General features: G+C 38.9%; 3 protein-coding genes across 7 annotated transcripts; 2 read left to right on the forward strand and 1 right to left on the reverse strand.

Moving 5' to 3' along the window:
- The first annotated feature begins 439 nt into the window (after window positions 1–439).
- Window positions 440–3,665, forward strand: LOC103401562 (probable plastid-lipid-associated protein 12, chloroplastic). Its single transcript, XM_008340279.4, has 11 exons — window positions 440–766; window positions 863–916; window positions 1,225–1,299; window positions 1,704–1,823; window positions 2,003–2,194; window positions 2,361–2,444; window positions 2,539–2,625; window positions 2,793–2,846; window positions 2,942–3,021; window positions 3,104–3,211; window positions 3,314–3,665. Exons 1-11 carry the CDS (start codon window positions 512–514, stop codon window positions 3,399–3,401), a joined length of 1,197 nt encoding a protein of 398 aa, XP_008338501.2. The 5' UTR covers window positions 440–511; the 3' UTR covers window positions 3,402–3,665.
- Window positions 3,666–4,189: 524 nt separating this feature from the next.
- LOC103401581 (FT-interacting protein 4-like) lies at window positions 4,190–7,387 on the forward strand. Its single transcript, XM_008340298.4, has 2 exons — window positions 4,190–4,414; window positions 4,861–7,387. The coding sequence occupies exon 2, from the start codon at window positions 4,876–4,878 to the stop codon at window positions 7,183–7,185; it is 2,310 nt and encodes a 769-aa protein (XP_008338520.2). The 5' UTR covers window positions 4,190–4,414; window positions 4,861–4,875; the 3' UTR covers window positions 7,186–7,387.
- Window positions 7,371–11,259, reverse strand: LOC103401561 (uncharacterized). 5 transcript variants are annotated; one of them, XR_523913.4, is made up of 4 exons: window positions 9,402–11,259; window positions 8,346–8,538; window positions 8,166–8,234; window positions 7,371–7,807 (listed from the first exon to the last, which is right to left on the reverse strand). XR_523913.4 is itself a non-coding variant. In XM_070808591.1 (2 exons), exon 1 carries the CDS (start codon window positions 10,900–10,902, stop codon window positions 9,418–9,420), a length of 1,485 nt encoding a protein of 494 aa, XP_070664692.1. In that variant the 5' UTR covers window positions 10,903–11,259; the 3' UTR covers window positions 8,245–8,538; window positions 9,402–9,417. The 5 variants fall into 5 exon arrangements, 3 of the variants coding, with proteins under 3 accessions (XP_070664692.1, XP_070664693.1, XP_008338500.2); XR_523912.4 differs by having other exon boundaries at window positions 8,166–8,258; XM_070808591.1 differs by lacking the exons at window positions 7,371–7,807; window positions 8,166–8,234 and having other exon boundaries at window positions 8,245–8,538.
- Window positions 11,260–12,396: the final 1,137 nt, after the last annotated feature.

A 12,396-nucleotide genomic window follows, 5' to 3' on the forward strand; every position in this document is an offset into this window, starting at 1 on the left:
TAATTTTTTTTTTATTTGATTAATTGTCGCATATCATGTTATATTACTAATCCATCTTGTTTTAACATATAATAATGTACGTGAAATATCAACATTAATATCTATCCATATTATTATACTTGAACTAGAAGTAATAATCTTCCATGACAGTGGCTGTTACATCCAAAATATTTTGCAATCAAATTGTGATCGATTGTACCTTTTATACTGTTAAAGCATCCAACACTAATCCAATTAAACATAATTTCTAGGTTAAAGCCAGATTTTCAACCAAAACATTTAAGAATTAGAAGGGAAAAGTAGAAAAAGATATTAAAAAAATAAAAAGAAATGTAATATATGGCGCCAATTCATCAAACAAAAGTAACAGCAGACACATGTAGATATATCCACAGTATATCAGTTTGGACGTGTCTGATGGATAACTTGCCACGTGGCAAAAGACCGGAGATATTAGTGTGCTTGCACTTATGAGCCTCTCAGCCTCTGCTTCTTCAATCTTCGGTCACCAATGGCGGCAGCAGTAGCAAATCTAACAAACCTGAGAAGCTTCCATTATTGGCGCCAAAAACCCACATTCTCACCATCGCCAACAACTCTTCCCTTCTACAGAAACTCTTCAGCTTCAAGTGCAGGCCGTACAAAGTCGTTGACGAAAGTGTTGACTCAAGAAGAAGTTTCGTTTACGGAGCAAGAGAACTCCCTCGTCGAAGCCCTCATCGGAATCCAAGGCCGAGGCCGCTCTGCTTCTCCTCAGCAACTAACTGTAGCACTTCTCTCTGCTTCACTTTATAAAATATCCTGTAATATTTTTTATTTTTTAAGAAAATTGATTGAACGAGAATTGCTAATGCTTTTGCAGGATGTTCAAAATGCTGTGAATGTTCTTGAAGGTTTACAAGGCGTTCCTGACCCGGTTCGTCATCGTTGTTATATTAATATTCCAAACAGATGCATATATGTGCTTTTGAGAAATACGCGCAATAAAATACCGGCCACAAAGTTTTAATCAAAAGTAGAACTAAGAGACGCTAAACTGATAATAAGTCATATACATACAAATTCAGGTTTAGTTTCTTTTTCGTTTCTCTTAGGTTTTATTTTTTATGTAAAGTTTATAATCGGTTATATTTGTGCATATTTCCGTGTATGCTTAATTTATAAAGGGTCTCATTAAATTTATTTATAGGAATATTGAATTTGTATGTTTTGTTATGTATGCAGACAAGTTCTAGTTTAATTGAAGGGCGCTGGCAATTGATGTTTACTACAAGACCTGGAACTGCCTCTCCAATCCAAGTATGACCTTATCAACTAAAGCTTTTTCCCCCTTTTGTAAATGATTATAATTTTTCTTTCTTATAAAATTAAGAAATTATAAAGGAATATGGTCTGTTTAATTTCTTTCAAATCATTCATCCGAAGAATCGAATTGTTATTTGTTGTGCATTCCTGTAAAGTGTTATCACAAATTTGAAAATTGCAAAAAACTTGGTTTCTTTTGCACTATGTTTTGGATTTCCTTACAAACTTGAAGTCATTCACCCTAGCAATGTGACAGATGAACACATGTAATCCATTGTATATTTATAGGTATGGATCTTTTATTGAAACCAATTTTGTTTAAGACAATTGGTCTGGCTGATACTCTAAACAATTTGAAAGTGGCATTTAGTTTGAATCATGCTTCTAAAATTTTGCAGAGGACGTTTGTGGGGGTTGACTTCTTTAGCGTATTTCAAGAGGTATATCTTCGGACAAGTGATCCACGCGTATCGAATATCGTCAAATTCTCTGATGCAGTAGGTGAACTAAAAGTAGAGGTACGACCTGCTATCTCTCCAACTCCTAAATATCATCACATATATCTTCTCAAAAGCACAAAAGAGTTACTACCATAGTACCATTCAGTTGTTATCTTTAGCCTCCTTTGATTCTAGTAAAAAATGTTGTCATAGTATTTTCTTTTCACTTATGCATTCTCTATTTTCTTTTCACGCAGGCAGCAGCATCAATAAAAGATGGGAAACGAATCCTCTTTCGGTTTGACAAAGCAGCATTTTCTCTTAAATTTTTACCGTTTAAGGTTCCATATCCAGTTCCATTCAGACTTCTCGGAGATGAGGCAAAGGGCTGGTTGGATACCACATACTTGTCCGAATCTGGAAACCTTCGTATCTCAAGAGGAAATAAGGTAATCGGCACTTTGTTGCTTAGTAGTATAAAGATTTTAAAACATTCTGTGCTGTATTTCACATCAGTGATATTAACACATAGTCAGAGACTTTCAATTAATTGCTTAAATCTTAAAAATGAGTTGCTTATAGCTAAGGATATCCATAAATATCTTTGTAGTGCAGGGAACTACATTTGTGCTGCAAAAGAAAACCGGACCTAGGCAAAGATTGCTGTCAACAATCTCCACCGGTACAGGAGTTAAAGAGGTGATGTTTCCAATTCAATTTTCTGAAGTTGCATGCCTAAGAAAATTTTGCCTTCTTGATATGGTCTCCTGCAACCCCATTTCTTCTATCAAAGGCAATCGATGAGTTTATCTCGTTAAATCAGAACATGGGTGATCTGGAACTCCAAGACGGAGAGTGGGAAATGATATGGAGTTCACAGGTAATCTCATGCCTATAAATTGGCCATAGAGTGTTTTTATGTTGCCTTTTACAGATATCCTAGTGGCGTGGGAAGTGGAAAAGACACTGAGAGACTTGAATTTGGTGTGACTAATCCACTTAGAATTTTTTTGCCTACAATTTTCACTCGCCTCTCATATGTGGCAGGAAGAGACAGATAGTTGGTTAGAGAATGCAGCCAATGGTCTAATGGGAAAGCAAGTAAGCGAAAATTTATAGCTTATATTTTCGACAGATTTCTTTAATTCTCTTTACTCTTCTCTTCTTCTAAAAAAAATGTAATGCTGTGATTATAGATTGTCAAGAAAGATGGACAAATAAAGTTTGTGGTTGATACCTTACTTGGACTCAAATTCTCCATTACAGGCACATTCGTGTAAGTTTCTCATTACTTGGAATTTATGGTAGTACTGCTGTATTGTGAAGCCTGATTTTTACATTCTCCATCACGTTGACAGGAAAACTGGCGGCAGAACATATGATCTTACAATGGATGACGCGGCCATCATCGGCGGTCAGTTTGGGTATCCTGTAGAGCTAGCGAGCAAGTTCGAACTTGAGATACTGTAAGATATCTCATTTTGTTATTCATGTACTTCTTTCCTCAAGATTTTGATTATCTGGAATCCCTTTTTTATGCATTTATCTACTCACACTGTATGCTGCAGGTATAGTGATGACAGGATCAGAATTACACGGGGGTTTAGAAAAATTGTTTTCGTGTATTTACGAACAGATGGTGTTGAACAGAACTAAGATGGTCTAACCGAACAGATATAAGATCTAAGTTTCAAGCGATGCAAATTTGCTTCTTGTAGTTCCTTGTGTTGGTAAATATGAAAGCACATCCAGATTATTTTGAATGTTTGATTGTAACTCTGAGAAAAAATACATACATATTAGCATTAATGACTTGACATGTATTTCTTGGCTATTTTTTGCCTATTCGTAACATCAAATGTAATTATGAAATTAATCGTATCCCAGATATGTTCTACTCTGGTAAGAATTTGAAATTAATCATATCCCAAATATATTCTACTCTCTGGTAAGAATTCATTTATGTTACAGTGTAAAAGTTTTATGAACAATGATTTCGGGCATGCCTAATTTTCTCCTTTTAAACTTTATTTTTGTCTGTTTTGATTTATTCAATTTAAAAGCAAAAAATAAATAGAAGTGTACGTACATGAGGAGAAAATAGTTGTGCGTAAATCACTTCCATCGTTCTTTATTATTCGAGCTTGGTATTTTGGTATTTATACGCTAGGGCTTGGATTACTTATTCAGTACTTCTATGTTCTAAACAAATCAGCAAAATTCTCTCACAAAAAAGGGTACTAAAAAAGAAATATATCTCGTCAATAGAATCCCCCACCAAATATCATGTCACAATAAAAACCCAATTTTATAGAATAACGGTCATCATACTCTTCCACCCCCACCCCTAATGAAAGTGTCTTAGAAGCAATTACTTATTTGATCACTTGGATCCTAAGTAATCAAGGAAAAAAAAAATGAAAACTTGCCTGAATTATTCTTTCATTCTCGTTGCAAAATCTTCCACATTCAATCAACCTAGATTTGGACTTCAATGTCTTCTGAAACCCTAGATTGTTTTGGTTCTTACTCAATCAACCTAGATTTGGACTTTAATGTCTTCTGAAACCATAGATTGTCTTGGTTCTCACTCTTTAAATTCAAAGGCTGTACTTCTTTTGCTCACTTTTTTCTCAAAACCACAATTCGGAGGGTTCTTCGAGCACCTGGTAAGTGTCCTATTTGCTTAAACAAACCTTTTTACAATTTTTTTTCATCCACAAATCGGTACGCGTTTGTCTTGCATTTGTTTAGTTTTGATTTCTAACACTGCTTGAAGTGTTATGATTAAACTGGAGAAAGTAATAACGTTCTGCTCCTATTTCTGATAAATTCGGAAAATATATGTCACTACAGATTGATTTTTTTTCTTCTTATTGTCTTCGACTGTATTGAGAATTTATATTTATCTGTTATGAAATCGATATGTGGTTGTATTCCAAACATTTGAATACTGAGGTTGATATGGGGAATTTTTATTAGCACTAAAAACCATCATGCGCTTTTCCATTGTATATCTCACTAGGAAGGAATGCAGGTGACGTTTTTGGAATGTCAATAACAGCTTCCTTTAATCGTGTGAATAATTGATTAAACCAGTTTACGGTTCTTGCAGTGTGAAGTGTGAACAATGTTGGCTCCGCAAAATGCGCCAAAGAAGGAAGATTTTTCCCTCAAGGAGATTAAGCCAAAAATCACTGGCAAGGCAGCCAATACGTCAGGCCCGTCGACCACCTTCGACTTGGTGGAGCAAATGCAGTATCTGTATGTGAAGTTTGAGAAAGTCAGAGGTTTGCCGCCAGCATGTCACCCGTACATTGAAGTGAACATTGGGAACTACAAGGCAACCACACAGCACTTGGAGAACAATAACCAAGTGTTTGCTTTCAAAAGAGACAAACTTCAGAGCAACAAAGTGGATATTTTGGTGAAGGACAAGGCTGCTGTGGTTGGAGATGGAACCATTGGCAAGTTTGATTTCGCTGTTAACGAAGCTCAAATAAGAATTCTTCCTAACAGTCCATTCGCGTCGCAGTGGGTTAGGCTGAAGGACGAAAAGGAGTTAAAAGGAGCAGAATTGTTGCTTGCCTATTGGATGGGGGCACAGGCTGATGGTGCATTTAACGAACCTTATTATGCTGACACGGCCTCAGTAGTAAGCGGTTATGGTGTTTCGGAAACTCATCCCAAAATGTATGACTTTTATTATAAGCTTTGGTACCTTAGAGTTAATGTGATTCAAGCTGAAGATCTGGTGTTCAGAGACATGAATAACGGAAAGCCACGGGAGATTTTCGTGAAAGCTAGTGTTGGGAGGTGGGTGTTGAGAACTAAGGCTTCGCAAACTAAGACCGATAACCCTATGTGGAATGAAGATTTAATGTTTGTTGTGGCAGAAAAGTTTGAGGACGATTTGATTGTGAGCGTGGAGGAGAAGGTGGATAATATGGGAGGAAGTTTCACGTTAGGTAGTTGCAAGATTCCTTTAGCGAATGTCGCAAAGAGGAATAATGCTGCAGCGGCCACTGCTGTGAAATATAACCTTGAGATGATGGAAAAACTGGAGGGGAAGGTGAAGTTTGCTAGTAAGATTCAGATGAGGGTCTCTTTGGATGGCGGATACCATGTTCTTGATGAGCCTGCTCACTCTATTAGTGATTATAGGCCATCAGCAAAGGCATTGTGGAAGCCGAAAATTGGGGTTCTAGAACTGGGAATCATAAGCGCTTCTACACTGAAACCAGTGCGGCCTAAGAATCGCGTTGATGCGTACTGCGTGGCTAAATATGGTCCGAAGTGGGTGAAAACAAGGACGGTTGTTGATAGCCGTGATCCAAAGTGGAATGAACAATACAATTGGGATGTCTATGATGCATGTACTGTCATAACTGTTGCAGTTTTCGACAACAATCATTTGGAAAGCTGGGATAAATCCGGCGGGGCTATGGATTTACCTATTGGGAAGGTAAAGATTCGGCTATCAACTCTCGAAGCTGGTAAGATATACAAAAACTCTTTTCCGCTAATGGTTCTGCAGCCTTCTGGGTTGGACAAGAAGGGTGAACTCCAATTAGTGGTGAGATTTTCGGTTGACAGTATGCTTAACACGCTGTGGACCTATACGCAGCCTCTGATGCCGAAAATGCATTACCTTCAGCCACTCTCTGTGGATCAGATGTCTATATTATTGCAACAGGCGGCTGATGCTATTGCGTTGAAGTTGAGCAAGTCTGAGCCACCCATAAGGAGAGAGGTCGTGGATTATGTGTTGGATGTGAAGGCCCGTTCGTGGAGCCTTCGAAGAGCCAGAGTCAACTTCGAGAGGATCGTCAAAGTTTTGGATGTTTTCTTTTGGCTCATCAAAAAGTTCGATCAAGCACGCAGTTGGACTAACCTGTGGATATCCATACCGGTTCTCGTTGCGTTCACTATCTTGGTTGTTTGGCCTCAGACGCTTATCTATTCTCTAATCGGAGCATTGGTCTACTGCGTTTTCGTAGGGATTCGAAGTTACCCCAATAGGCCTAAACAAATTCCTCACATAAACACCGAATTGTCTCATCTCCATACAGCTCTTCCAGATGTTCTGGATGAAGAGTTGGATCCGTTTCCAACAAGAAGGACCGACGTCGAGACTCTGAGAAGAAGATATGATCGGCTTCGAAGTATTGGATTGAATATCCAGACACTGCTCGGTGACATAGCAACTCAAGGGGAGAGGGTGCAATCTTTGCTTAGTTGGAGGGATCCAAGAGCCACATCTATGTTTGTTATCTCCTGTGTCATTGCTGTCTTCATACTTTCCGTCGTTCGTTTTGATGCTATTGTTTTTCTTGCCGGAGGGTACGTGTTATTGCCTCCAATTTTCCGGACCAGATTCCCGGTATACCCCCAGAACTTGCTCAGAAGGATGCCGGCGAAGACGGATGTCTTTGTGTGAGGAGCTTGAGACGGAAAACTTCCGAGCCTACTTTGCAGACAATTGTTCCAATTTCTTGCTTGGTTTTTGTTTCATATCTATATTTCTTTCATGTGGTAATGTTCCTGTGTTAGAATCTAATCGTCCGCGAGGCTGATTAGATTAAAACTGTAATCTAATCGCTTATTCGAATAAACTCGTGAAACTACGAAGAACAAAAGACGAATTCATAACATTAAAACTGTAATTTTCTGGCAAACAGTATAACTACATTACATTAAAACAGTAATTTTCTGGTTTGGTCCTAATAAACGTTATTGAAGTGGTGGCATGGGAACGAAAAACTACGAAAACGAACCACCGGGAAATCTACCGATAATGAGAAGTCTCACTCCAAGGAGTTTTCGGCCGAACCAAAGGCAGCTTTGATGTGTGGATGCAAAGCAATAAAGCACGCGTCTGCAGTCGGTCCATTTGAGCTTCACATTTGCACTCTCCACCAAATATAGCGTGCATCAAGAAAACAAGGTTGCAGGCGAAACAAAGAACAGAGCATCTTTCACAAGAGACCGTTGTTTCACCATAACGTAAGCAATTCCACGAGCTTTCACAAGCTTCCTTAAGGTATCCTTCCTGCCTAGGACTGATAAAAGATTTCAACTTCCGTTAAGATCAACCAAAACACAACTAAACGAGTGATGGCCGCAGATTCTAAGCTTTCATGGCACTCGTTTAATGGAGAAAATGAAAATATTCAACATCAAACAGGAACGACGGAGGACCATTTATAATGTCAGATTATAAGTTTACTGGAGTAAAAAGAGTTTCTGAAAACAAAGAATGGTAAAAGGTGTTGAGCACTTTCCGTCCATATAAGACTTATGAGGTACCATGAAATATTAGCAAATGGGCTTTTACCATCAATAAGCTAGATGCAACCCTAGGTTTGATCCTCACTTCTGATTAGTGAAAGCTTTTCATAAATGCATTACATCTGTTACCTGTATGCTCAGAGATGTTTTGAGTGACGAAGAGCTTTGCTCAGAGAAACCATCCTCTTGCTCTCGTACCTAAGAACCATTTGCAGAACATTGCTTGACAAAAGACGTGCCATGATTATTAACATGATGCAAAAAGAACAGAGCAATTTGTTAAAGAAATATTGAGGGAATTAGAGAAACCTGAATGAGCAGCACTGTTGAATTTGAAGTAATGCATGCACTGAAAAGAACAGCGATGATGCAGCCTTATCAAAATTAACAATCAAGCCTTTTCTCTAGCAGACGTCCACTTGTATTGGTTTTCGGCATCAATGCTTCCCAAAATTGGCAAAAGTGCACATTTGCCTTCTTCAAAGATGCTAGAGATTTCAAACTGCGCATTTGGAACCACCCTCACAGGCGATACAGAAGATTGAAGAAGGGAGTGTAAGTCACTTCATACGAACATACAAGTGAACCACAAGGAAAGCTACTAACCAGCAGCCCACAGATGCTAAGTTTTGACAACAAAAATTGTTCCATGTACACACACTCGCACGGGCGCACGCACACAATCTAAAATCAATTTTGAGATAACCCTGTCTTAAATCATAAAATTTCAAGTGTAGGTAAATATTTACAATTACATAATCAGCAGTCTTGCCTGTATAGGATGAATATAAAAAAGTTCTTTTTTGATCACCGTCAAGAATTGCAAATACAGAATTAAAATTCACCAAGTCCTAGTCGCTACACGTCAGTTGACACATTCAAGTACATCAGTGTAAACTAGTAGAAGAAGACTACTTATCATATAACAGATATTTTATGAAACCACAAGGAAAATCATTTAACAAAAAAAAGGTTTGCATGACATTAGGAAATTGAACATTGGATACGTAATAGGATTTAGATCAACGCTAACAAATGCATAGGTTCATTTCAAACCTTATAGCGAGTACATGCAGCGATACAGAGACATATCCTTTTAACAGAATGAACCTTACAACTAACTCTAACACCCCAACCCAAGTAGATATAAAACCTACACCCTAATCCCTACTGATATTATTAGGTCGGAATGGGGCAGAAAATTGAGAACACCAACAGTTCGTCCTCTCTTTCCCACCAACACACTGAAAATGAAAATACAAAGAAAGAAATGAAATATAATGCGAATCTACAGAGTGCATATATCCAGATGTTTCACAACTGACGACTGAAAGGGTAATGTTTATCTGTTCAGTAACAACTTACATTAACGCGGGACAGATCAGTCACCGTCGCCAATGCTCTTCTCCAGGCACGCAATTCCCATTTCCTCATCCTTCTTTGCATTCATCTCACCCTGCATTAACTCAGTCTCATTCTTGATCTCAACTTCATCTTTCACCATCTTATCTTCAGCCTCATTTTTATTTCCAGTTACTTTTTCTGGAGTAAGCTCACTCTTAAATTCCTCAACCTCTTCGCTACCTACAAACTCATTTCGTGTTTCATCTTTCACCTCATTTTCCTTTAGAATCATTTCATTGGGCACATATTCTTCCATACCTACATCAACATCCCTAACACTTTCATTCTCGGCCAATGCGCCAACACTTCTACTTCCTCCATCTCTCGATACATAATCTACCATCTCAGGATTGTTCTCACCCTCCATTCCCATATGGGGTGCATCCGACCCTCCATCGCTATCATTTTCAAATGCATTTTCCACCACCTCTTCATTGACCTCCCCCATCACATGGCACCTCCTCTCAATGAACTGCATCCGCCTCCTCAAATCCGCCAACTCCCTCTCCATCAAGAAAAGTCTCTCCTTCAATGTCAGATTCTCCTCCTCCAATTGAGCTATATGCGTATCCTGATCATCCACTCTATTCTCCAAAGCATTGTTATACTCAACCCCACTGTAATTCGGGTACACCATCTCGAACCTACTCAAATCATGGTCCAACCTCCTCTCCACCTCCACATGCTCCTCCACATCACTCTCGCTCGATCCACCACCACCCTCATCATCATCATTTCCAGGCGACCGAAGCCGAATCAACCCCTTCATCGACCCATACCCATCAACACCCCACTCCTCTTTCGCCATATCCCCCAAGACTTCCCGCGAAGGCGAGAACATGGGTGTGGGCAGAACAGCCGGAGTCACCGGATAAGGCGAAACTAGTGAGGCTATACCGCCGGCCTTCTTCGCACGAATAATATACGATGTCGTGTTCCTTGGGGCGTAAGGCGCAAACCTATTGTTAAACTTTTTTTTGGGGTAAAATTTCCGGGCTTTCATTCGATTCTGAGACTGTAACTCATGAAGCGTCGGGGGTATGTATCCTCCTCCTCCTCCTCCTCCTCCTCCTCCACCTCCTCCGCTTGTCTGACCACTCAACGGCAAATTGGGGACATTCTTGTCCGTTCTCCTCTTATCTCCGCCCTTCTTGCCTTTCCAATTGTTGCGTCCAACATTTGACGGCGGCGGCTTTTGGGCGGCGAACTGAGGCTGCGGCTGAGGCCAAGCCTTGTAGTTCCGATTCATCATCATAGGCTGAGACTGACTCTTCATCATCATCAACTGAGATTGCTGCTGCTGCTGCTGTTGCTGCTGAACCGCCAGGGATTGAGAAGACGGCGCCATCATCTGCTGCAGCGGCTGACTCATCATCTGCGGGGGCGGCTGGCTCATCACTTGAGCTTGGCTCAAACTCATCATCGGTGGCGCTTGATTCATCAGCTGTGACTGATCGTTCATCGTTTCCCCCAAATTCGAAGGAAACTCCACAAACCCTAAATTCCCAAATCTCACAAATTCAAACAAACTCGTCCGTTTCCAATCCAATTCCGATCAATCAAAACCGCCGATCAGATCGCACAAAAACCCCCAAACTTCAAGATCCAAACCCTCACAATCCGATTAATTCCAATCCAATGTCTCGATCTTAAACCTCCCACACAGAAATGATCGAAAATTTTCCTTTTTAAAAAATTAAATAAAAACAGAGGAAAATTCGAAGAATTTGATTTTCTAATTTTTCTTGATTACGATTTGATTTCTGTTTCTCTCTCTAGCAATTTCGAGAGCTCTCGATCGAATCGAAGCCGTTGTCAGGAGAGCGAACGGTGCGCGTGGGGATGTATATGTAGGGTGTGATTGCGGCCTGTGGATCGTTGGATCCGAATTTTAGATATGGAGGGCCCAGATGGACTGTTACGTGTCAGTTGGACATTATTCGGAGGGAGGTGGGTCTGCTTTCTCATTTCCATACTCTTCCCATCTCCTACTATTTGTGTGATGACGGTTAAACCACGTCAACATTTTATATTCTTAATACTTTTTGTTTTATTATTTCTATAAAAAATTAATATAAAATATTAACGTGACTTAACCGTGACCACACATCACAGGAGAGCATACCACGTCAACATTTTATATTCTTATTACTTTTTGTTTTATTATTTCTATAAAAAATTAATATAAAATATTAACGTGGCTTAACAGTGATCACACATCACAGGAGAGCATGGAGAGAGTATGGAAATAGGAAGACAGACAATCCACCTCCTATTCGGAGATCTGGCAAGTTGGAGTAGGTCACTAGAGGGAAATTGCATTTTTCTTTTACAACAAATAGTATAATTTGGTACACAATAAAAGACCAAACATAGGATTTTATTTATTTATAAAATTTACTATTATTGACAGGATGGACGAGGTTCGAATCTGAAACGTATGGGTATAAATTCGAAAGAGTTTCGAAACTGGGACGCATGAGTAGAAACTTAATTGTCTATGCAGTAGGATATTGGACCAGATTCAATTGCATATAGATTATTATTACTTATCTAAGTTTGATTTAGATAGGCTGTCCGAAAATCTTTTAGTTTCAAGCATTCTCATTCTGTATATTTATACTTTTTGCTTACTTTTTGTTAGCGTTTCGCTTATTCAATTTCCAAAAACAGGTTATATAAATATTTTAATTTTGGAAATCTCAAGACGCGAGAGTCAACTTTGTGACTTATTTCTGTAGTATATAATTGTATAAATATTATTGAACGTTGTCGCCCTGAAATATTCGTCAGGTGCTCATCTCCTTTTCAATGATTTTTCATAAGAAATAAGTGCAATATATAACTTTTGCTTGGTGATGAATAATGAGGTTGTAAGCTTGTCTAGAAGTCTTTTTAAAATAGTTGATAATGGTTTTTATGAAAATGTTTTTAAAACGAATTCTTAATAAAAATG

This window comes from Malus domestica, chromosome 11 (genome assembly GCF_042453785.1).
Source record: "Malus domestica chromosome 11, GDT2T_hap1".
NCBI lineage: Eukaryota > Viridiplantae > Streptophyta > Magnoliopsida > Rosales > Rosaceae > Malus > Malus domestica.

Coding starts and splice junctions, on each gene's coding strand:
- LOC103401561 (XM_070808591.1), bottom strand. CDS start 10,902: ATGAACGATCAGTCACAGCTGATGAATCAAGCGCCACCGATGATGAGT.
- LOC103401581 (XM_008340298.4), top strand. CDS start 4,876: ATGTTGGCTCCGCAAAATGCGCCAAAGAAGGAAGATTTTTCCCTCAAG.
- LOC103401562 (XM_008340279.4), top strand. CDS start 512: ATGGCGGCAGCAGTAGCAAATCTAACAAACCTGAGAAGCTTCCATTAT. Junction 767..862: donor CTTCTCCTCAGCAACTAACT/GTAGCACTTCTC, acceptor ATGCTTTTGCAG/GATGTTCAAAATGCTGTGAA. Junction 3,022..3,103: donor TCCATTACAGGCACATTCGT/GTAAGTTTCTCA, acceptor TCACGTTGACAG/GAAAACTGGCGGCAGAACAT.